We start from the raw sequence: 26,557 nt of genomic DNA, 5'->3' as shown, positions 1-26,557 counted from the left end.
TATTCTATTCTACAATAAAACAAACAATTAAAATTCCTAAATGTTGTTAATGATTTAAAACGAATGATGCACATTATTATTATTATTATTATTGTTATTATTATTAAATATATTTATATTCAACCAAGAGACTTAGTTTACATTGTGTGTAAGTGATGCCGACCGCTTAGCCAGAAATTCTGCCTCAAATTGCTGTCAGAAAAACAATATTTAAACAAAATTATAGACATACCTATAATTAAATCTTAAACAAATAATTGTGGCTTTCATAATAGATATTTAAATATTTAAGACAAATTTAAAAATGTTATGTTTATACATTATGTGAATTCCGCGGAAACAAATAGCGAACATTCTATTTTAAAATGATCATTGATGAATTTATTTTTCTAATAATTAAGAAAAAATCCTTGAAGATAAATGAATAATCCAAATAATAAACGATATTCTGAAGCCATTTTAAAGTAAAACGAATCAATAAATAAAAATTACCGTTAGACTTGTGTAGCTGGATGTATTTCGTCTAATAAACCTACTAAACTTATCGCTATCTTGTTGGACGTGTTTATGTCGAAGCAACAACAATCTCATGACCGCAGCTTTGTCTTCTTGATTGATCAGTTCCTCGACGGCCATTTGTTCGACCACCCGGTATATTACACCAGGTAGGTCTTTTTCTTCCAAGTCCAGTAAAATCACACCTTTAGCAAATTATCATTATTTTTACTTCGTGATAGCTCTTGATGTGTATCGTTAATGTTTTTAACTTACCTGACTCCAAAGACCTCCTTACGTTCAACAATGAATGGAAACTCAATGAAGCCACGTGCGGACGTCCCCATCTGTCCGTGCCTTCTTGTACGTCTTCTTCGTACTTTATCCATCGAGCAGTTTCTTTCCATTCTCGTTCTTCTCCGGTACCTTTTAACTCGTCTAGTTGAACAAAAACCTGTACAAATAAGTCAATCATTGAGAAAATATACGCGTGAACAGCGCGACGCATAAATAAAAACAACGCACATTTTATCTCAAAAGGCGTCTCAACGAGCAATGTACTTGAATATTATAATCATAATCATAGTAATAATAATAACGTACCGCATGAGGACTATGATCTACGTATTTCTTAATCACTTTTATTGGCAAGCCTGCGATTAAAGTCCCCTCTATATCTCCAGCATACGGAACCAAAAAGGAACTTTTATTTTTGCCGCTGAATCTCCGTTTTTCTTTATTGCAATCGTATCTATGACCTACGAATAGTGATTAATATAACTAAGTTATATTTTTTAAGCATTTTAAAAAACAAATTGTTATTCTAATTAACTCTCCTGTTATCTTACATCACAAAATAATCACTGTCATATTAATTAACGTCATGTCTGTCATTGTTATGTCAATAATATTATTCAGGTGTATGAAATAAATAAATACATCTGAGGTTAATATAAATTATCAAATATTTATGGTTATTATAAATATAGGCGCAAAATAATATAATAACTATAATTACCTATATAGTCTCAAATGCATTAATTGAATTAATAATACGATAAAAGGAGTGGCGTCTTAAATAACAGCTAGGTACTATATTGTCTATTAACTATTATAAGTATTCGGTAGTTTATGAAAATACAACATTAAGTGTCATCGAAAAGATAATAAGGAGTTTAATCAACAAGTAAAAAGGTACTCTATCGATGTTTAGAATGAATACTATACATATATAAATAGTCTACATTTATAATACAAATGTGAATATGTAAAATATTAAGTAAATGTTTATAGTTTATTTTCTCAACACTGTACCATATGGACGAGTCTGCTTTGAGTTTGTCTTCGTGTAATTTGTCTAAGAACCCGATATTGTCAATATTATTTAATGCTAGTTTATAAGTTTATAACACTTAAGCTATGCCAAATAAAATATATTAAACAGTAAAAATGTAATAAAAAATAAATAAATATCAATAATGTAAAAAACATTCAAAGCTATTTTCAGAGAAGTTTTCGTAACTGTACAGTGTAGGTACCTTGCTTCATACTTTTTAATACAAACAACAACAAAACATTTATATGGCTTTTTTATTATTACATTTTGATAAATAATATAAGTTTTGTTGTAAATGCAAGATACAAAATTAGGTAATAATTGAAATCGGAAACTATGTTTTATACAGTAAATTAATAATTTGTTTTTACTACATAATGTTAAACATTATAGGTATAATAATATATTCTTGAGAATGAATTGGGACTTTTGATAATTATATGTTATATTGCATATTATTATTTTATTTATTATTATTACGTAAGTGAAATAGGTACTAATAAATAATAATAGTAAAATATATTTAAATTCGTAATTAAAATATTGAAAAGTTTTCAAATATTTATTATTTCTATTTGAGTTAAAATGTTGACTATTAACAATTGTATATGTAGTGTGATTCGTGTTTTTATGTAACATGTTTTAAGCTGTTAATCATAAAAAATAATGAAAAAACTTTCTTACTGGTTAAATCGTCTTGAATGAACTCATCTAAATTTTCATCGATTTGTAAATCATCCTTTGGTATAAAAATTTCTCGTTCATTATTCCTATGGCGGCTATGATGACGATGATGATGTCTACAAAAAAGTAACAGACCATAAATACAAAAAAAATTTTAATGTAAATCGAATAAAAAAAACAACATTTCAAATATATTGTCATTTTAATAGGAACAATAATATATACGTAAGCAATACTACACAATTTAAAAAAGTTATAATATGATTAAACTGAATGGGTTTCGACTTAAGAGTTGTCAATAGCAAGATAAAAGGGAAAATTTGTTTAGTTAGATTTGAATTAAAGAAAATTTACTTTGTTTGTCAATTTATCACAGACTTAATGAATAATAAATATTTTATTAGAACATTACGCAATAATAAATAATAAGCATCGGAAATAACTATAACTTGGAATAACTACAAAATAGTTTATCATTTATGTAAGTAAGGATGTAACAATAAAAATACAAAATTTTGACATAAATATTTCTCAGTGTTGAGTTTCTAAAGCTAATAATTTTTATAACACTATTAAAAAATGTTCCAAACGCGTATGGAGTCGAATATTCTTTTTCAGATCATAGATGGTTTTAAACTATAATATGCTTGCTGTTTAATTCTAAAATGTCAATGGATATAATATAATAAATAATATACTCGTATATATATAAACGTAAACCTACCTGTGTTTACGTTTCTTTTTCTTGAGTTCTTGATGTAATCCTTCTTGTACATTTTTATCAAGTTCTCTGTGTTGATTGTAAGCTGCTTCTTCATTTTTCTCATCTATAATTTAAGAAAAAAAAGTAGAAAGTTATTTTATTGAAATATTCAAACTTATGAAACAAAAAATAATAATATTTTTTCTCTTAAATACTTTTCATCCTCTGTTTTTTTCTACATACAGATTACAAGGTTTAATATAAATAGCTGATAAATGTAAATAAGTAAAACTCTTGATATTCCGAAACCAAAATTATATGATAATGTTGATAAAAAGTCTATATGGACGTTTTGACAAGAAAAATACTATTCGATGAGTGTTGACAGACACAAATATGTGATATTTTTCGGACACTTACTGTATTATGAATTCCTCATAATTTATTACTTATGAAGTATAATATTTTTAATATAAATTATTATTATTATTATTATTACTATCATTATTAAAGAAGTTGTTTTGACAATATTCACTCTCTAATCACTATATCACTATATCACCGAGAAATTATTTCTCGTCGTGGTCTTTTTATTTATTTAAATTTCATGACCTAAAGAAAAAAAAACCAAAAGCCATCCTATAATCCTGGGATTACCTATACAAGCGTGTACTATATATGCACATCCTGCTCAGACGCTGGAGCGGTAGGATGGGAAAAGTGACATGACAGAGTATATTACCTACTTCGTAGATTTACGACGACCTTGGGAGATTTTTGGACCTTTGACTTCAAAAAAGTGCCGGCTAACAATTCTATTACGTATGAAACATTATATCCACAGTGGGTCTATTATATAAAGGTTCTGAAGTAGAAACCGAAATTTAATGCAAAAACTTGAATATACTGAAAGATAAATAGACAGGCGAAATTATTAAATATGCAGGAAATGATACCATTTTAAACGTTGCTTTGATTCCAATAATACAGACTCTTGACTATTTCCGATAAATAAGGGCTATATAAAATTAATATTCCGGAAAACAATTCTAATACAGTAAAATATAGTAGGTAACTATAATAAATATATACATACAAATTATGCAAAAGCAATAATAGGTTTTAACGTTAAAAAAAAAGTGTTTACGGAAAGTGACCAGAAAAATCGTTAAATATATTAAAAGTACATAGTATACTACTATACACTATACAATATAATATACATAGTAGTTCAAGTAGTTGCGTGTTAATTGTGTAATTTAAATAAAATTATTGCGATAGTAAACGTTCACAAAAAATAAAAATTTAACGATTATAATTGAGTTGTGGTCATTAACTGGAAAATAAATTAAATTATGCAAAAATAACAATAACAAAAATTGACCTTTTGCTTTGGAAATACGTTGATGACAGCCAAATTATTAAAAAAAAATGACTCAAAAGTGTGTATAAAAATGATAGAATTTTTAGAACTCTGAGCGTGATAAATAAACAAAATAATATATCTTCGTTTACTTTTTACGTGTTTACAAAAATAAAATACTCCGACAGGATTGTAAAATAAATAGCATCTCCTAACTTCGTTCCAAATATTGAGCGGTTTAATTTGTCTGACCTTTTATTTTTATACAGTACGAACCAAACATATAATATTTTGTCAAAAACTGATAAATTTCCATACACAGAATGTTGATACCTTTTTTTGTAAAACTACTAAATATACTCATAAATTTACAAAATCCAAAAAAATAAAAAAGCGACTACGATCAATTATAATTAAAAATATCTTTAACTTACTTAATTCTATAATAGTAAAATTAGATTATAATGTCACTGCCGTTATAACCAAATTATTTTAAGTTATTTAAAACTTTAAGAGGTATGATGAAGTTATAGCTTTTATATTATTGCTAAGATAACGCCACATCCTATGTGTTGTTTCCGTCTTACAAATGTATAACATAGCAAATTTGCGTTCAGCAGAAATCTGCTGCAAATTAATTTTGTATTGTTAGTTTAAAATTCGGTGGAGTATGTAACGAATGTTTGAGCAGGGTCTATAACAGTGCCGTGTGGCACAAAGAAGCCAAGAATCTATACAAATGTTTTTATATAATGCGATGGTTTTATATTTATAATATAATAACTCTGGTTTTAGTAACAACTTGTTGAAAAATAATATACATTCAACATGGTAAATAATAATATTATACTTAAAATTTGCAATATTGTCTCGAATTATAGATTCATATATATTCTATAGCCTATAGGGTTAATGGCGAACTGCTTCCGGGTCACGTGTCAACATTTTGCAATGAAAGTTTAAAAAAAATTCATGTGTCAGTACATATGTTCATATATGTAGGTATCCTTAAACAATTTTTTCTCGGGTTTAGTCTTGATGAAAATGGGTCTTACAACAGCTCACTGAAATTATTTTAATATCAGTTATGTAATTATGTATTTTGTTTATCTTAGAGGTTTAAATGTACAACAATCGGAATTAAATTAATCCAACAATGTATTTTTCTATTTCATTCCACAGTTTTGATTTGAAATAATTCATTGTGAAAAATAAATGTTCACATATCTATTATATTTATTGATCCGAATATTGATTTTATTTGGAATGAGATCCTCTTTAAAAGTATAAAATATTATACCTGAAAATAGTTAACTCCAAATTGTATAATTGATGATTTTATTTTTTTAAATAATAAATAATTTTGTCAACTATTTTTGTTTTCACTCAACACAAGGTAAGGATTGAACAATGAAATAGAAATATTTTTGCTTGCCGTGAAAATTTGGCTTACATACCACTTTTGGCACGCATGCCATAAATTCACCACCCCTGGTCAGTGGTCTATATAGTGTACTTCAACAAAAATAAAATAACATGAAGACATTTTACAACGATATTACCCGTACTACTACAAGACACCATTGATCAAAATATCCCGAACATCTTGAGGGCCTGTTCGTATTTAGGTGTATTGGTGACTGGTGTTTTATTTTTAATCGTTAGCTTAAAAAAATGTTCAATCGTACAATTCTAAGTTTATATTGGTTATTCTGTCTATCACAGAATAAGAATCTCCATCTTTATAAACATTTATATGAATTTCCTGGATCTTGGATGAAAATATGGAATGAGTTATGTAGATACAAAGCCAGCATTATGTTATCCTTCAGCCGAACACAAGTGGCCCCTGACACTGCCGTTGTATTGATAAGAGTCGAGAGCGCCGCACAGTATACTGAAAAATATGTTAGAGCCTCGGTAGGAAAAAAGGTTCTCAACTACCGTAAATTAGATAACATATCAAATGCTATGAAATGAGTAGAATGAGAAACAATATAATAGTATTCAATCATGTAAGTTTACGAATATTGTGAAAATTGCGTTCAGTAGATGAATTGGTATGAATTCGTTTCTTCACGTATGAGACTACTTAGCTACAACACAAAATTGCTTTTTCTGAACACACATTTACTATGCTGTACTTTTGTAAGACGAAAACAACAGGTATGGATGTTGTGTCCCCTTAACATATTTTTATAACATGTAAGTATTTTAGTTTAAGTTTTTGATGTCTTATTGTAAAAATGTACGAAAATGTACAAAACAATTATTAAAAAATATTGTTCAATAACCTTCTTATATTTTGAAACAGCTATATAAAATATAAATTAAACTTAATCTGAAGGTCACAAATATTCAAAATATTTCACGTTATCTATAGATATATTTTTCGAAGCATATTGTACCTAATCATTCTAATCTTATAAAAATATGATTTACTGCACTTCAATAACTCATTGATCCTATTCATACATTTTTTAAGTAGTTTTTACGAGTTAATGTTTGACATTGATATTGTTGACTTTCTTTAATTTTGTACATTCTTTTACTGGACAATAATGTGTATACAATAAGTATTATTCTGTTAATGTCAACATAAAAATACATTATAATATAAAAGGGCTGCACTGTTTTGTATTTTTTATGAACGTTATTATTGTTTTTGGCGCTATCAGTTCCTGTCTGATAATTTCAAAGATGTTGAATTGACATAGTCTGTACTCTTTTAATTACAAAAGTTTTCATTTTAAATTGAGCCAGAAGTTTTTAAAATATTACAATTTAAAAATGCACATACCTCATTACAAAATATAAATATTAGAAAAGAAGATAGAACAGATAATATTTTAACATTTTTAACCTTTAGATTTGATTAGTGGTCAATTTACTCAAATATTTAAACTAATATAGCTAAATATTGTTTCTTCTGATCTTTAGTTTACTATAATATGTTACGAGTACATGACATATTAGACAACAACTATGGATATTTTACATAATACTGTTTTGTGATCAAAATAAAATATAATTTGGAGACATTGAATAATTTTATTACATTAATAATTGAAAGCGTTTGATCAGAAATGTTGTACTTCAATTAAATAAAACTGCAATAAGTTTTTTATTAAGATTTAAGACAGTACACAAGTAATAAGGTAACACACCAACACGATTTTAAATAGTTTGATTTAAAACGTACCAAATTACTCAATTATAGTAGTAGATATATCGTTTTATATGACTCTATATATAGTCTATAAATGAAATATTGGGCTCGACAGGACAATACATTTAAGAAAATAATATATTTTTATCTTATTTAATACATATTAATCATTATTGTATAGTTTTATATTGAATATCACTTAATTAAATTAAACCAATTAAATATTAGCTATTATTGATAATGTATATCTGTAGAAAAAATGTTTTTAGTTTATATGTATTAAATTGATCAGTTTTAAGCTAGTTAGAATTTATAAGTTTAGTAATAATGGGATGTACTTTATATGTGATATGCTATTGATCGACCAGCGGAAACTATAATAAATAATATTGCGTATCTAACATATAAATTGTAGAGCCACGTAACTATATTATATTCTGTATTCACAACACCAAGACCAAACAATAGGTATACGTGGTATTATATAATATTATATTGTAGTAATTAAAATAAAACAACATAATAATGTAAACTTAACTGTACATTTTAATAGAATGTGTACCTATATGCACGACATGAGAAATTTTGTCGTTCTAGAATTTTGAAATAATATACAATAAAATTACAACTTATATAGGGTAGCAAGGTACCAGAACAAAAAAAAAATGTTACATTTCTAATTTACTAAAACCTACCTAAACTATTTTAATCAAACATTATGTTATAATATTTTATTTTAAAATACATAAAACTAATAGTAGTGGATCCAAATTCTATCATCTAACCTTCTTAAATAATGAGTCTAAGATTCAATTTACGGTGAACATTTTTAATTTAAGTACACATGTTTGCCTATAATCTATCTTTTGTCATATTAATTGACTCCAGAGTCAGCCTATTTAACGTAATATACTACGCAATGATGATAATTCAATTTAAATAATTATAGGTAGCTGCACAGTGGGTATAACGATCTCGCGAGAACTAATGGTTTGATATAGAGTCATTAGCAGGGCTCGTAAGTTCATGCACTAAAAAAAGCACAAATAAGCATGCATTCATGCACTAAAAATTGGCAAAATATGCATTAAAATATGCACTAAAAAGTTCGAAAATATGCATTTAAATGCCCTTACATTTTTAAATTATGCACTCAAAATATGCATTATGTAAAATATTTATGAGCAAATTTTAAAATAATAAGAATATATCCATTAATTTTAAAAGTATTTTATTCCTTTTAATTTTTATATATTTAACAACCAAAATTAATAAAATGAATACTTGTGAAGTTCATATAATCATATGGATTTGTCATCTTTATTGATTTTAATTAGGTAGTCATTTTTTGTCTAATTTTTGTACACCATTATCCTGCACCTACAATGAAAATATTTGGAATGAAATATTAGTTATTTGACATTTTCACGACTCTTACAGTTAAACAACTCATCGACGACTGGCGTGTGCAAGAACACTACATACGTGACACCTGTACATGCTTGCACAGGTATCGTTTCGACGACGGAATTGTTTCCGCGGTACTAAGTAAAACGCATAAAATCTAAATAGGGAAATACTAGAAAAGTCAGTAGTCACACGAAAATCAAAATAAATCAAAACACTATCATTCAGTAAACGGGAAAGTAAATAAGATACAAGAAACATTTCAAATATTTTTCTTAACAATTTTTTTATGAAATAATATGCGCTATAAACTCTAAAAAAACGATTATATGCCAAATATGCCTTTACACCTAAAACATGCAAAAACATGCATTATTAAACTTCATATTATTATTACTATTGTTATGAAACGGATTTGTATCTCAGTTAGCATATTTTTCTGTGTAGCAAAAAAAACATGCAAATGCATGAACTTACGAGCCCTGGTCATTAGGGACTAATTTGTAACAGCAAAATTAAAACAAAATTAATATCAAATATTAACATAATAATATTATGTATTGGTATTACAGATTACACATCACGTAACATACTAAATTTAAGCGTACGTTCATAGTCATACATATCACATATGGTTAAAAACTTAGGAGGCTAGAAATAGCAATTAAAATTTCTAAACATATTATACTTACGAAGTTGGGCTAGGAAATATTTGGTTAGGGGGGGGGGGGCTTCAGGAGTTTTTTGGGAGGGCTAAGCCATAATCCCTCCCCTATTCACTATCAAGTATTACTTATCACGCATATAATACGCTTAAATAAGTTTATTGATGTTGGTTTCACTTACCGATGTTAAACTGGACGTGTTTGTCCACGGAGTCCTGTCGAAAGTAGTGACTGAAATTTGGTTTTTCGTACATAGGAGTATCACATTCACTACTCAAAAGTCCGTCTTCGACCCTTGAACCGTCTGATTCGATGTCCACAAAGTTTGGACTAATGCCAGCAGCAATGGAAAGTAATGCTCCGCTATTGCTAAATCACAGTAAGAAATTATGATCGTTTATGTAATAATATACATCCAAAAAAAAATGTTAATATAGTTGAACGCAAAATCAATTTCGGTTTTTTAGTGTTACTCAAAAACGAATAACCTTATACAGATACTTGACACTTGATATTTTAACCTAATGTTTATATTATAACTGTTTGTACATGTTAAAATTTTCAAAATAGTTTGACTCTTTTTAAGCTACGTATAGATATTTTAAGTTCAAATTTGGATAAGACTAAACACTTAAATGGGGTATAATGATTTTAGTAATTTCTTTGTAATTTAAAAATATTATTTATCGGTAGGCGGTACTTGAAACTTTAAACGTATTTTATTATATTGTATACACATAATGATAGACCTATGACGTTTTCGCCATTACATAATTCAATCCTACCCCATTGTATTTGCTAATAGTAAAATAAATAACATTAATAACAATATATAAATATGTCATAAAATATACTAATTAATAAAGGATGGTAGACCACTTTCGCTCAGAACCGTTTTTCATCGTATGCAAAATTGTTAAATCTCACCCCTCCCACCCATGTTGAGTGATAAAACCTGACCCTGTACAGAACTAACCGATGATCCTAGACTTTCAAAAATATATAGCTAATTGTAATCTTTTAATTGTATTTTTTACAGAGACCATGATGCATTTTAAATAAAATAAACTAATAATGATTTAATTTTTAAGTAATTTATAGACTTTTAAAATATTTTATAAACTTCTTGAATTTGATTTTGAGAATTTGTTGACAGCTAAATTCAACATGTTAAAAAACCATTTTTAATTTTTAAGGAATCATAACTTTATTTCATAATTAAAACAATTTATAAACTCATTTTTTAACATTTCTCAACATTTCGCAACTTTTTTGAAGTAGTAAATATAAAAAATAGCATAATATATTTATCAATAATTTGTTTAAATATTGGTTAATGTTGAGCATTCAACTATGAAAAAAAATAACCATTCATCAGTTTGAAAAAAATAGAACTTTTTTACAAATACCTTGTACTCAATTATAGATCGGTGGTTTACCAATGTCACTAATTATGGATTTTAATTATCATTTAGGTATTACCTACCAGCTACCTTATATACTGACTCATTATTTAAAGAATAATTATCTTTTAATTTAGTTTAACAATACATTTTCGTTTAGAATTTTGTCTGATTATTAGTTTGTTTGTTAACAAAGCACACACAGACTAGAATAATTCACTTTAGTTATAAAACAAAATCCAATAAGATTACATCACTATAGTTATAATAGCTAGCTACTAGCTTTGTATAGTAACCTAACAGAGACATTTCGGTTATGTCATATTGAAGTACAGAAATAAATCTAACATTATGTCAGTTACGTCTTACATCATGTAATTTAAAGTTTAATCATAATATAATATATACAATATGGTTGGTGTTTTTGAGCAATAAATCTAAGAATGTAATTTGATACAATTTAATTAAATTGATCAGATTTTATTTGAATGATTTATGTATACACATGTATGTTATATTTTTTCCTGCTAGACCGAAGGTTGTTATTAGGTGCTTACTGAGTGTCGAGTACTCGAGTGATATACTAATATCCTTAATAGGATATAGACCAATATAAGACATAACATATTGAGAATATTGTGTTGTGTATAAAGGTATAATTAGTGCAAATTCAATTAGGAGTCATTTTTTTTAGTTTATTACTTAACATTCTGCAACTAAAAATTAGTTTAATTTTCGAAACGTAAATTATAAATACATAAATATTATCTTATATCTCGACAAAACTGAAATTGGTTTTATTGCTTTATGATTTCTGATATTTGTAAATTAATGCATTATTGTTATACTAATTTTTTTCTTCAATACTCTTATGTTTGTATAGTAGATTTGGTATTGTGATAAGTTAATATATTTTATACATTTTATTTATTATATTTTTGAGCTCTTAATTCATTAGGAGATTAGACGAAATACCGAATACTAAAGCGGTGTAAAAAATAAGTTTTCATTTAATTTCTACTTTAATGCAAAATAATGATGTTAATTAACTAGGCTTCTGTAGTTCTATACTTGAAATTATACAGGCTACGTCCAATTTTGTTATATTTATTATACAAGTAGTTGTCAACATTTAGAACAATTTTTTTTTTAAATATACATAAATATAATATATGAACCTTGTACAGCGTATACTCATTAGTCATATAAATGTTGTTTAAACCTAAAGAAAAACATTTCATTAGAAGAAAAACACTAGAAAATAAAACATTATTTTATTCATGTCATCATCATAATCATCATACATTTTAATTTCCTATTTTAAAAATATTTAAAATCATATTATTGAGGTTTAAAATGTAGATATACTAATAAATTGTTAATTGAAAGAAAACTGTATGGAAGACCTTTAAAATGTACAGCGGTAATGGGAATAACCTTGTTATACATTTCAAAAATCGAACATAAAATTAAATTGTTGAAAAAATATTTTTATAGAAAATATAATTTCAAAGACGTAGCTCAGAATTATGGATGAGGCTCAGAATCTAAAAGTTCAATGAAAACTATGTTTATTTAACATAATTTTCGACATAATCTATTATGTTTTTTTTATTTTTATTTAAAAAAAATTGAAATGATTTATTTATACATCAGAATCTTCTAAATATTATATGGTTTATTAACATTTTTGTTTACTCTTTTTTCAACTATTTGTAGACATTTTAAATTGACTACTTTCTTAGTTATTTTCGATTTATATTGATAGCATTTTTTTTTCTAAAAGTATCTAGAATTTTCAATTTAAATACCTAAGGCTTAAACATTTAATAAACGGTTACTCGTTGGTTTTTCTTACTAGAATTAAAGGATACTAAATAAACTTTGCAACAATTTTATTATAGAAACTGTTTATATCAAAATGTTTACGAAATTCGATATTTAAATTTAAAATAGTATTAAGTATTCCTTTAGTCAGTTTTTTAATATTATGTTGAGATACGAAATATTAACCTTTTACATATGAAACTTTCACCGTTAGGTACTTACAATCAATTACATTTTTTAAATATTTAGAATTTCTTTTGATATATTTTTACTACCGTTCTATTGAATAGTTTAACATAAATAGAAAAGTATGCGTATTATTGTAAAAAAATATTGCAACTTTCAAGCTACCGTATTAAGAAATTACTAATATGTAATATAAATCTTATTAAGTATAATATAATTTATCATTGAATTCAAATTTACCACATCCATTACAGTAACCTACTCAATGAAGAAATGCTCACGAACCTATACAATACACCAAAATTCCTAGGCTATCTTTTCTGCTTTTTAAAATGATTAAAAAAAATTTTAACTTAATATGAGCATAAACTATAATGTAAAATATATTATTTAAATACGATGTAAATTAAAACTAATGGTCTAGTAACCGACATAATTATGATCAATAAGAAAAAAACCTAGGTTAATATTTTGGTCATAATAATGGGATAATACAAATTTGCATTTACTATATGCTGTCATTATGTTGTAATTATGCATTTACTTTATATTTGTATGCATACGTATTAAGATAGAAAGAAGGTCCTTTAAAGTATAAAGTATATTAAGATCACTGTGTAGTTATAAGTTCTATGTAAATACTATGAATGATTATCATACATTTCATTTGTGTTATTAAAAATTAAACTATGCCTGATTCTCAAAATTAATTAGAAACTATGCTACTTATCATAAGTAGATTACTATTATGATACCTAATATTAACAGTCAATATCCCAGCAATACCGGAAATATATTTTATTGATTCATTTTTATATTTAGTAGAAAATTAATCCTATAGTGGGTAACAGCTATCAATTTTTAATTAAAAATAAATAACTATGTAATAAAACAAGGATGTGCATGATATATTAAAATTAATTTAAGAATCACCTAATATTTCAAATAAATGAGTTCGCAAAGAAACACACAAAAAATGCAATTTATTAATGGCATTTAGTAAATGGTAACCATTTTATTTTACGAAATAATTATCAACTACAAAAGATTTAGACGATATTAGTTATAATTGTTCAATCTTATGTTATTTTCATTAAATTAAATATAAATGTTACGTTTTGATAACGTTTTATTATTACGTTAACAGTTATAACTTAACAGTTATATTATATAATGTTGTAACAAAAAAAATCGTCGATAATAATTTATTGGAGACTTAAGGTTTACATTTCCCAGCAAAATACAATTTTATTAAACAGCATTTTTCAATTTAAATATTTAGTTGGTTCCAAATGGTAACAAAATGTTAATAAGTAATATTATTTACCTGGATGTCTGTTGACTTGTGGTTGGCGGACTCATTGCACTATCAGAATCTGTCACATCTCTATGATCATCAGTCCTCTTAAATTCCTTAATAATTAATAAAAAAATTAAGAAATCGTTATGGAAATTCAATAAATATTAAGAAATGTGAAGCAACAATACTCAAAGTAATTTACCGTCTCTTGATCTCTTGATTTAATCGATGTGGTAGATTGTTTTCTTATGGATTTTGGGATAGACTTGAGGGGTATGTGGACGAGCGATCGGCTGTTATTTCGATGAACTACAAACAATAAATGTGAAGATTTGTATAAATACAGCTTATTAAATTGGTTTAAAATACGACCATCGAGGTCAAATTTTAATTAAGACTAGTAACTATAAACTGTTATAATCCTTGTAGATGTAGAACCAAGATCAATAAACCAGGACGGTCGTTATATTATGATTTTATTGCAAATTCATAGTGCTTCTTACCGAGTTGACCGAATTTGGAAAATATTAGCCTTGTAATAGATAAATTTCAATAACCACATTTTTTTTTCTTACTGATACCTATGTTATATTGTCTGCGTTATAAATTTATAATTACAAATAATTATTAAGATAATTAATATTTAAAGTCTCCTAGCTTAAATATAATTGATAAATGGCCTGCCGTGTGTATATTATAAAACATACACCAACCGCATGGACCAGAATTGAATACTTTTTAGTCTTTAGTACTACACGAACAAATGAGCAATAATCAACGTTGACATATACCAGTATAATCATCTTCGCTAAATCGCCTATCCCCGGGCCGAGGCGACCGATCGCTGGAAAATCTGGACAATCCAAATCGATTAGCATCGGCTCCACTGGAAACGCCGGCAAATACACGTTCCATCTCTTCATCTAGGTCGTGTGTTTCTCGATGCACTTCATTTGTGGATTTACTGCTCTCGGCCTGTAACAATAAACATTTATGTTAAGACATAGAACCAAAATTTATAAAAAATGTTCCAAATAATAAAATATATAAATCATCATAACAATAATGAAAATGCAATAATTATAATCCCTCAATAAAACGAATAGGCAAATATAGATAAAAAAAAGTATATTACAATAATATAATATCCTATATCTATATCGATAACATGAACTTATAAATTATAATATATTATATTATTATATATGTTATATAATGGTGTAATACTAAATAAAATTTCATAGGTAAGTCATAAGTCATAGGTAACTTAAAATTAATTGCCAGGAATAATAGAAAGTATTAAATAATTAACGATAACATTTCAATATTTTCATTAAGGACTTGCTGAAAAAAATATTATTAAAAACGATTTCTGAGGTTATTTTTAAAAGTGTATAATATTATAGGAATGATATAGATTAAGCTCTTTTTATTATAAATTATTATTTCATAAATTTTTTTTCGTTTGTTTGTAATAAACATAATAAGATTTGTTAATTATATTTAGACAGATAGACATACGATACACATTGAGATACTCTTTAAATTATGACAAAAAATTAAGAGTACCTGGGTGCTCTAATATTATAGATGCAATATTTAAAATATGTTCTATCATTATAATAGGGCATAGACCGTCCATAAATTATCAACAAAATATAATAAGTATAGGTACTAATAATAAGGATATGTGTCGCTATAGTCATTACTCATTATAGTGATCGCTGTGAAAGCAAAATGCAAGTGTCTAATATTAATCGATAACCCACATCTTTTTATATCCACGGGTGATCGATTGCCTATACGAACACCCTAATGACATTTGTTTACCACATTGTACGGTTCAGCCAGGGGGCAGTTTCGTTGCAGATAATATTATGCAGTAGGTGTACACGATGAAATCACTTTCAACGAATCAATCAATATTCAACCATTCGAATATTTTTTTTAACAGACGACTTAGTGTAATGCATAAACCATCAAATGGTTGTATAATAATACTGTGTAATGTATAAATCGATATACACCAATATTTTGTATACTAACCACTTTTTAGGGGGTGAGATAAAATTAAAACGATATTTTATGTTCATTCTATAATATTTTGCAATATATACATATGTATACGTAACAGATATATTTATTTTAATAATTAAATAACATTAGAATGTAGAAGAGCCAATAAACACTCAACACTGAATATGAGAAATAGATCTATTGATCATATTATTTAATTCAAAGGAGAAGGCTATTAAAGAAGGCTAAAAGAATGCCATGTATGGGAAATTCTAACATCAATATTTGGTAAAAATTACAAGTAGCTAAGGTTATTAGTTTTTGAGTTTCATCAAAAAATAAAATTGATTTTTTTCAAAAATTGGTTTTGAATAAAAATTTCCACTTTTTTATTTTTTCTAATCGTATCTAAAAGTCTAAAACTATTGAGAATTTTCTATTTTGTCCTCCCAAAAGTACCATTTAGATTCACTTTTCGATTAGAAAAGATGTTGATGTCGAAAATTAGAGTATTTTTGCTATCCCGTATGTTGATGAACGATGACAGACAGAAAAATATAAGTAAAAAATCACGCATATCACTGTAAATACAATACCTTTATTCACTACGTTCAGAATCCAAAAAGTACGCTTAAAAACAATAATATAGTGTAGTAGTGGTATACCATAATATTTATTCGATTTGAAAAGTATACATTTATAAACTTAAAATTAAATGTATCTATTACATATTAATGAAGCTCATTTTATTATATTCTCTCAAAAGTATATATACTTGTTTGTTAAAAATGTATTTAATCGTAATTTGAAGTGCAATATTATTAATAAAACTAATAAAATATGATACCTAAGGTTTACAATTTATTTCCGTATACTTTTTTCCAAAATATAATATATTATGCATTTATTATTATTATACATAGTATAGTTGTAACTGTACACGAGTACACTATTCATTATTCAACATAATATACCTATTAGATTCAAGTGATCGTATTTCCAAACATTCCGTAATAAATGTAAAGAAAAAGTAGAATAATCAACTGTTATCGTATACGGTATACCTACTTAAGTATACAGACATAAGTAAGCAGTAAATTTATCAGACATTCTATTGAACCTGGGAATGAACTATACGCCACGCAAACCAATAACAATTACAACTGATGGGCATACAACTGCAATATTATAGCTAAAATATCAAAAAATGATCTTTACAAACGAAAAAATGATTATTATCTTCTAAATTTCGAAACAAAAAGCTTCAATATTAAGCGTCCAACATTTTTTGCTTTCAAATGAACATTATTTTCAAATTATATTAATTATATAAGGAATATATTTACATATGAATACGATTATAATATATTTTATTTTGTACTAACTACCTACATCCACCTATATTGTATAGAATCGTAGTAAAGTTCAGTAGTTGATGATACAATATGAAATGTTAAGTTTTTTTTTCTTGTTTTTTATCATACAACCCGCACACATTAGTAATGAGAGTACAATAATAAGCATGAGTGCTATCTGCTAATAGAATAATTAACATATATATTTGTTTCTTCAAATTAAAAAACTCAGTAAAATCACGAACAATTAAAAGTTGTAAACGAATAAAATTGTCTATTCTTATTATATATAATAGCTAGGTAAAGCTTTGAGTTACACCAAAAAAAACAAAAAAAATGTTGTCAAAAACTGATTACTCATTGAAAATTCCCATTTTACCTTTATACCCCTCATCCGTTTATTTCGAAAAATACAAGAATTCTTTACCTTTGATTCCCTCCACCTCAAAAAAAAAAATTAATAACTTTATCAAATTTACACAAGCATCTATGGGAAGAAAACCGTGAAATGGCTACAATAGATGGTAGAATTATTATGTTATCAATCAATCTTTACTATCTTATCACTTATTATTATAAATTGAGATTAATAGTTCCACTATTATTTTTAATTTTGTCATTTCATTATTAATTATTATTCAATAATTATTATGGATATTGAACATTGATGATTGATGTTGTTGTATAGCTATTAGATACAGGGAGACATATTACTTAAGTATTACCTATGTATCATTCTATTTTTATTTTTATTTTTTTAGTAGGCGCATACCACAAGCGCATAGAAGTTGTGAAACTCATGAAATTTGTCCTAACAGTTAAATGTAGAGGATAAATATCATGAAAAAAAATGTATTAACTAACATTCATATTTTATAAAAATAATTAGTCAATAAAAATATTACAAATATAAAAATTAAAATTAAAATTAATTTTCAGTTGAAATTATCCTTCAATTTTTTTTCATTAGATGAACATTACATTAATAATTTCACTATTTAATTTTGATCATTATTAAAGAAAAAAAAATGATTAATTCAAATGTAGTAGGTAGTAATAATCGAAAATAAGTAGAACTATTATTATTTTAATCTTAATTTATAACACTAATAAAATATGTTCGTGAAGGTAAGAGCTTAAGGCCGCTTGAATGCCATTTTCCAGCCATTCGGAGCTTACTCTCCCTAGATTTGTATCAAATTTACTACCTACCAGAAACTACCCTCAAAATTGAACATCGAAGCATTTGAACTGACCCATAAAGTGATGAGGTAACACAAAAAAATCCACATAGGTATCATTGAAAAATCAATTTATTCATCGCTCCGCTCAGAATCCAAAGTATTTTTAAACTAAAAAATGCAAAAATTATATCATAAACCATAATTTATTAATTTGGCGAACTTCACAGCACAAAACGCCCACATAAAAGATAATAATATTAATACAATTAAAATCCGTATACTACTATATACTATCTTTGGTTGATAAATAGGTACTTTAAAACACACATTATAATATAGTCCATAATATAGTTCATAATACTATACTATAACATAATAATGTATAAACACATAATATGTATACAGTTTGTATACTTCCGTAAATGATTTCTACGCGTATTACAAATTATTACAGAATGAGTCCAGCTGTAGGCTTGTTTTTTTTCCTATTGATAATTCTATAAGCCTTGAAATAAATTTAAAAATGGGATGTTCATGACCATTGATTAATTAATGAATTTAAGATTAGCAATATTATCTACATACCTAGTCAATAGATGAAGAAAAAATAGAGCACCGGGTAACATTAAAAGTTTAATTAGTCTGACACAGCGTATTAAATAATACATTTTGTAATCAATTAATACTTGATTAATCTTATTCAATTTACTTTTTAAAAAAAATTCAAAAACAAAAAAGGGTGGCGTAAATAAATAATGAAAAAGCAATTACTCGTTAAATTGTTCGGTTTATTTACAATCGCACTCAGCATTGTCATTTTTCAATTCTAGGTAAATAAACGTAATAAATAATAATAATACGTAATAATATCATTATTACTCTCAATAAAAATATTTTTGTACAAATTAAAAGTAAAATGAAAAGATTATAAAGTTTACAAAAAATTTAAATATTTCTTAATCTGAATAAAAACCTATCTGTATTACTTATATTATATTATATAATACTTAATCACAAAAAATGCTAATTTATTTGAAACTGAAATAAACATTAAAAAAAAATATATTTTATTTTTATTTTCATTATTATCATTGCATTCATAACGATTTTTGTACTAAACATTTACTTCATTACACAATATGACAATATGATAAAGGTAGACATGGATTTTTAAAAATGTATTACATTAATCTGCAAAAACCTAATTATAATATAGTAATTTACCAGCACAATAAATTATATAAAAATACAATTCTGATTTCAAACCGTATTGAAATACTGGTATCTTGTATTTTTGTTTAGTATTGTAAAAAAATGATTATTCTATCATATCGTATCTAAACTAACTTGGTAACTAACTTGAGGCAGATAAATCGTTACAGTAAAACAAACATACATGTAATTTTATAAATTTAACTTATAATATTCTAAAAAAATCTTGTACAAAGTATCTTATCACGTTCTTAATAACATGATAATTATAACAATTAACAATTAATAGCTGTTTAAAAACGAACTACTGCCATTATAGATTTGTACAAATAAGTAAATTACAAATTATCTTTTTAGAAATCCAGAATTATTGTTTTATACGTACGACACACGATACAGTATTATCAGAGGCAACGAAATCATTGTTTATTTATGCCAATCCACCTTTTGTGGAGATCAAATTTGAATAAAACAAAAATTTATTATTTGCATCGTAAATCAATACTTGTTCAAGGAGTGTGAATAATTTCAACAGTTATAGGTACCTATATTTTAATAAATGTGTATGATATTTTAATCGAAATGAATAGCTTATAAAGTATTTAATAAATATCATAACTTGATTCATGAAGTGTCGTTTTAAACGTCAAACTACATTTTTATTATAATATTTGCATCTACTTTATTCAGCAGGTAAAAGTGTTATCACAAATTAATGCCGATTATTGATTAATAATACTCGCCATGGACGGTGTCAATTTCATTTAAAACTCAAACGTAATAATTCGTGTAGGTTCTATTATACCTATGTACTTAAATACAGTTTATAAACAGGGTGATTTTTTTAATGAAAGACAATAATTTCCTAAGCAGAATTTTTCGTTTTTAAATGTATTTTATATAATTTTGAGATATTACAATTTACAGCAATATAATTTTTTTTTAATAGTAATATTTATTTTTTATGCTTTACATTTACGATATACTGAAACAAAATATTGTATAAACATTTTGTACCTACAGGTAGTAAACGTTGGTACAACTCTTATAAATACAACACATTGGTTATATATTGCACATAATTTCGACAAAAAACAAAATACTGAAATATATTTTGATTCAAATACAAAGGCACATGTTGGGCAACAGCTTCATCGTTTAGCTCACACATCACTTCTGCAATACAGAATATAAAGCAATGTGCCAGTGTATTCAATAATAACGTTAATTTAAATCAATACTAACTATAGCTATAATATTATCTTCGTAATCGAAAAATAATGAAGATTGAAGTTCTGACAAAACCACACCAATATTTCTAAAATAATCTTCTACAATATTCTCCAAAGTTTTAAGAGAATTGCCGAAGAAATCGAAAATTTATTTTTTGAAATTGATAACATTACATTTTGGTAGATTTTGTTCAAGGTACTCGGAAAAGATACGAACCTATGACTAACATTGTATCTCATACCTACCTACATAAACATTTTAAAAGAAACCATATTTTTCAAAAACACGAATCCCAATTAGTAATTATACGATAATAATAAATAATAAAATGTAGACAATAGATCACACTCAATGCATATAATGCGACACCAGTCTATGGGTCAAGGGCGCGTACCGAATTCACAGACTCGGCGGCTCTAGCGAGCTGCTACAGCGGGTGCATGGCGCCGAGTTCAAGGTGAAAGACTTAAATTTTCCTTCAAGACCAAGGTTAGGTACACTCCGCGTAGACGGATCACACCTGCCCTGTGCATGAAGACCGGTTTCGGCAATCCGAACCAATCGAACGCATTGTAATTTTTCATCGGCATTATCCGTATGACCGTATATGAAGTAACTAGGTAGTAAGCATGCACCTATTATACCTACACTTCCTACAGTGTATATGCTGCACCTTATAGCCCTGCCTTATATGCCTACAAACGAGTATTCGCGTAAATTTATTCGACTGCACCCGAGTCCAATATATTTAGGACATAATATGATTAGCAATTGATTAATTATGTGTGTATTTCAATTTAAATGTGCAACGTAACGTAGTTAAATTATTAATGCGAAGTTAATTTAACGATAATTTTCAATTCATAAGAATGCACTAAATAATAAAAAACAAGTTGTATTAAATTTGAATACCTAAATTTATTTCCTGCCAGGTTAAGCTAAGATAGCATATGATAAAATAACTACTTTCTAGTATAAAATTTTAAAAACTCAACTGTCTAACTCTTTTAAAAATTATTAATTAATTTGATATTTAGGCGAGTTATGACTTATGAGCAATCTCCTCAATGTAATATTCATAAATCTGATGAACCTATTTTAAAGATTAATGTAAATACTGGTATGTATAATACTTGATTTAAAATTGTAATATTAAAAACTATAATAATAAATAATAAAACCAAATTGTATATGATTATTTATTGATACTCAAATTAAATTACTTAAATATACAAAGAAATCACATATTCGTACCTTTTTAATGTATGAAAAAAAATTAATTCAACTAATACCTTAAAAATATTTTGATACCAACGTTTTTTTTTTTTTTACCTTTTGGGGGATTACTGCTTACATTGTCAAGTTACATTTAGAATTTTTGCATACCTAATTCAATTATCAAGAGAAAAAACCTTTAAATAATTTTATTAAAGTGTGTTTAAATTGAATGTAAAATTCTAAATATATACCGATTACCGATCACGTAATTGTACAAAATAACTCAAATAAATATTGTCATATTACATTTAAATACAAATACTATAAAACACAGACCTTGACCTACAGTATTCATAGTATCAATACGTATCGATATTCGATTTATATAATTATTAGTTACAGAATTGTGTATTATTTTTTAGTAATTTACAATAATAATAAATTTATAAGCCCATACTGTTTACGGAAATGAATAAATGAGTTGTCTACAATTCTCATGAAAGTTAAATACCATCTAAAAATTAACTTAAATGTAGATACCTATAATTTAGCAATAGAATATATATATGAAATATCTTATCAAGCACAAAACTAGATGTATATAAAGGGTATAATGGGTATATAGGTGTATATATTATAATACATTTTAAATTAAAAAAAAATCTAATTTGGTAGAGAATAAAAATAGTGGAGATGTACCTATATAAGGTATATGTGTAATAACTAATAATGTATCTAAAATTTAAGCACAACAATTTTATTTTAACAAATGAATTTTTTTACGAAGAGTAAAATAAAAAAAAAGAATAAAAGAACAATAGTATCACACAACAATCATAAAAGAACCTCAAGCTGTTTTCCAATTTAATATATTTGTAGTCCATAATTTGTCATACAAAAGGACGTGATGATATTTTTAATCCAATCTTCGGAAATAAAAAAAATATTCACTATAAAATGAAAACATAAAAATGTTAACTAAGATCTAGTAAGTAGTTTATTCCAAATAAAAAAAAAATGTAAGTAACATAAATATGAAATAAAACTTATAAAAAAACTTATAATAAAACTTTATTTAATTAATTTAATTTAACTTTCATTTTCATTTTTAATAATAAATAATGTTATTAGTTATAACTGACGAATTAGAATATTGAATAAATATTTCATAAGCTATTAAATTATAAATAAATAATTTTACTACAATAACTCCCTCACATGATTTTGTAAACACGATGATTGCTTAGGTATTAAAATATATATAAAAAAAACAGTATGGCAATTATTTAAAAGATATCTTGCCAAAACAATTGTGATCTTAGTGTTGTTAACTTTAAACAATAGCATAATGTTGCAAAACATTGATTTTCTGATAATTTGTGCATCCGTTTAAGTGTATTAATATTAAAATGTTTAAAAACATCATTAGTGAGGTCACAAACATACTCATATTTATTGCAAATCCTTAATGCCTTCTTATATAAAATATGATTTATTAAATTAAAAAAATTGAAACAGTGGGTGCAGATCATTTAGATTGAATAAATAATTTTATTTTTGATTGAAATACCTTTTGCACCAATAAAAATTACATAGATAATTCGAATTAAAAAACTGTATGATATTATGGATTACCTAGTACTTAAACAATATTAATCATTAAAAATCAACTTAAGATAAATTAATATTATAATATAATTAATATAAACGTAATTTTTAACCGGAATGGTGCAAGTTTTATCTAGAGTAGAATGTGATTTTCTATTTTTTTTACTACGAATACAAGAACAAACTACTCACATAATGGTCGCATAACTGTAATAAAAACAAAACGTCTGAAATTACCGTCAGGCAAATATTATACGATAAAAACTACTGAAAATAATATTATGTTCGGGCTGCGCACGCACACACAATAAATTGCGTGGATAGGTACTGTTATTGTAATAATATAATATCGTGCAGCGACGAGCATAATAATATTCGATTGTCTTTTATCGTCGCTGTTACGACACTTACTTTTCGCATGATCGGATTTCGATTTGTCTTTTTCGGTCTGTGCGGCGAGCGGCACGCGTGTTACAGGTAGCGGCGGCAGCGTGTGTCGCCGGTGATCATGTCGCGGGTGCAGGGTCGTGACTATATCTACTCGGTGGTGTGTTGGGGGCGCTGGGGGTAGAGGCGACTGGCGAAAAGGTAGAAATACGTTAAACTTTCGTGTGTAAGCGAAAACGATTGAAAAACAACGAGAAAAAAAAACAAGCAACGGACAACGAAATCGAAAATATTTAACCGTCTCAGATACGGCGGCGGAGACGGTTCGGCGGGGGACGGGCGCGAAATGTTGAGACGAGAGTAATAGTGCGACGGGCCGCCTTGGCGTCGCGGCGCCGGCGTGCTTGATGATGGCGGGGGGGAGGTGGTTGCGGCGACGGTTGCGTTCGGTGGCGGGAAAGGGACGGCACCCACCCGCTATTCCTGCGCCGTTGGCAAGCCGCCCTTTCGCAGCTGGTCCCGGGGAAAAACGCACAAACAACAGCTGTACACTAGACCATACCCTATCGCAAAGGCGCGCGCGTCAGCGTGTCGCACGTATGCCTCGCGTATATTGGCGCGGCATTCTGGTCCGCGCAAGGTCACCGGCAAGTTCCCGAGGACGCACGCTCAATAAAGAAATTTTGTAATAATCTGCCGCTTTATTATTATTATTATTATCATTATTATTTACTTCTGTCGTTCGTCATTTTTAACGTACTGTCATTGCTCGTCATGAATTTATGATAGCTACATTAAAATGGTCGTCGATAATATAAGCGCTTGACGTGGCCGATACCATGCAATGTCACCAAAACATTATAGGTACCTTTATTATATTATGTATACAAAGCGATTTAACAATATATTATTATGACGTTAGAGGTCTGCAAGTAGACCACCACCGGACCTTCCCCCACCAAAATAATACGCTTTTGATTTCTTATCCATCCCCGATCGATTTCACGCCCTCGCGGAAGCCCCAAGAACTTTTTCTTCTTTTTCTTGCCACCACATGCAAAGTTTATATACAGGGTGAAACTACCCCATTTTTCGAATACGTACTTTGATTTTTTTATACCTTTTAAGGAGTATCCTTTGATGGTACAATGTTTTATCCAAATTAGAAACTCACTTTGATTTAACACTAAGATGTTGAAAATGTGGATGTATTAAATCGAAATACGAGTAGTTTCTGATTTATTAATATTTATATATTAAGAATAGTGGCTTAAAATATAATAGTAAATGATTTAACGTCAAATATAAAATAGATGTAATAATTATTCCAGTAGATAACTATTTATTATACTTGGTCATTTTTTGAAAATTATGCAATTTTAGTTAACTAATATAATTTTCAAAACATTATAGCCCTCATATCTTCTTAACCTATTATTGTGAACTGTTATCATTAGTAAATAAATATTAATAACTCAGAAACTACTACTTCGAATTTCAATTAAGATACATCAACATTTTCAAAAAACATCATCAGCTTAAAATCAACAGTTAAAATAAAAAAAAGTTTGTTCCACAACGGGCATTATTCAAAATGGTCTAAAAATAAGGTTCTTCCTAAAAATCATATTTTAGATAAATGTATTATTAAAGGAAAATAGGAGCAAGCATGCTTGCATACTCTGTACATATTGATATCGATTAGATACATGTAATATTTTCTACTTAATTGTATGTATGATATATTATAAGTTATATATAACCTATCCCAATCGTTTTATTTTATGAACACCAATTTAGAACGAA

At 26.8% G+C, this 26,557-nt stretch overlaps 1 protein-coding gene across 5 annotated transcripts in view; it reads right to left on the bottom strand.

Annotated features, from left to right (window-relative positions):
• The window catches only part of LOC111026851 (band 3 anion transport protein-like), a 54,071-nt gene that overhangs the window by 5,794 nt on the left and 21,720 nt on the right, over nucleotides 1-26,557 (bottom strand). For 3 of the 5 annotated variants that reach the window (XM_022305002.1, XM_022305001.1, XM_022305003.1), the window contains 10 exons: nucleotides 15,330-15,513; nucleotides 14,741-14,847; nucleotides 14,566-14,651; nucleotides 10,004-10,191; nucleotides 3,240-3,342; nucleotides 2,516-2,631; nucleotides 1,099-1,253; nucleotides 772-949; nucleotides 493-701; nucleotides 142-192 (listed from right to left, as the gene is read on the bottom strand). In XM_022305002.1, coding sequence (XP_022160694.1) covers nucleotides 142-192; nucleotides 493-701; nucleotides 772-949; nucleotides 1,099-1,253; nucleotides 2,516-2,631; nucleotides 3,240-3,342; nucleotides 10,004-10,191; nucleotides 14,566-14,651; nucleotides 14,741-14,847; nucleotides 15,330-15,513 — 1,377 coding nt within the window. Of the gene's footprint in view, nucleotides 1-141; nucleotides 193-492; nucleotides 702-771; nucleotides 950-1,098; nucleotides 1,254-2,515; nucleotides 2,632-3,239; nucleotides 3,343-10,003; nucleotides 10,192-14,565; nucleotides 14,652-14,740; nucleotides 14,848-15,329; nucleotides 15,514-24,775; nucleotides 25,041-26,557 lie in introns of those variants that run through there. The other 2 variants (XM_022305005.1, XM_022305004.1) reach the window with 2 other exon arrangements.

The sequence above is a fragment of the Myzus persicae genome, unplaced genomic scaffold (assembly GCF_001856785.1).
Source record: "Myzus persicae strain clone G006 unplaced genomic scaffold, MPER_G0061.0, whole genome shotgun sequence".
Classification (NCBI taxonomy): Eukaryota; Metazoa; Arthropoda; class Insecta; order Hemiptera; family Aphididae; genus Myzus; species Myzus persicae.
Note: the sequence above shows the minus strand (reverse complement) of the source record. Positions and strands in the feature narration are given on the sequence as shown.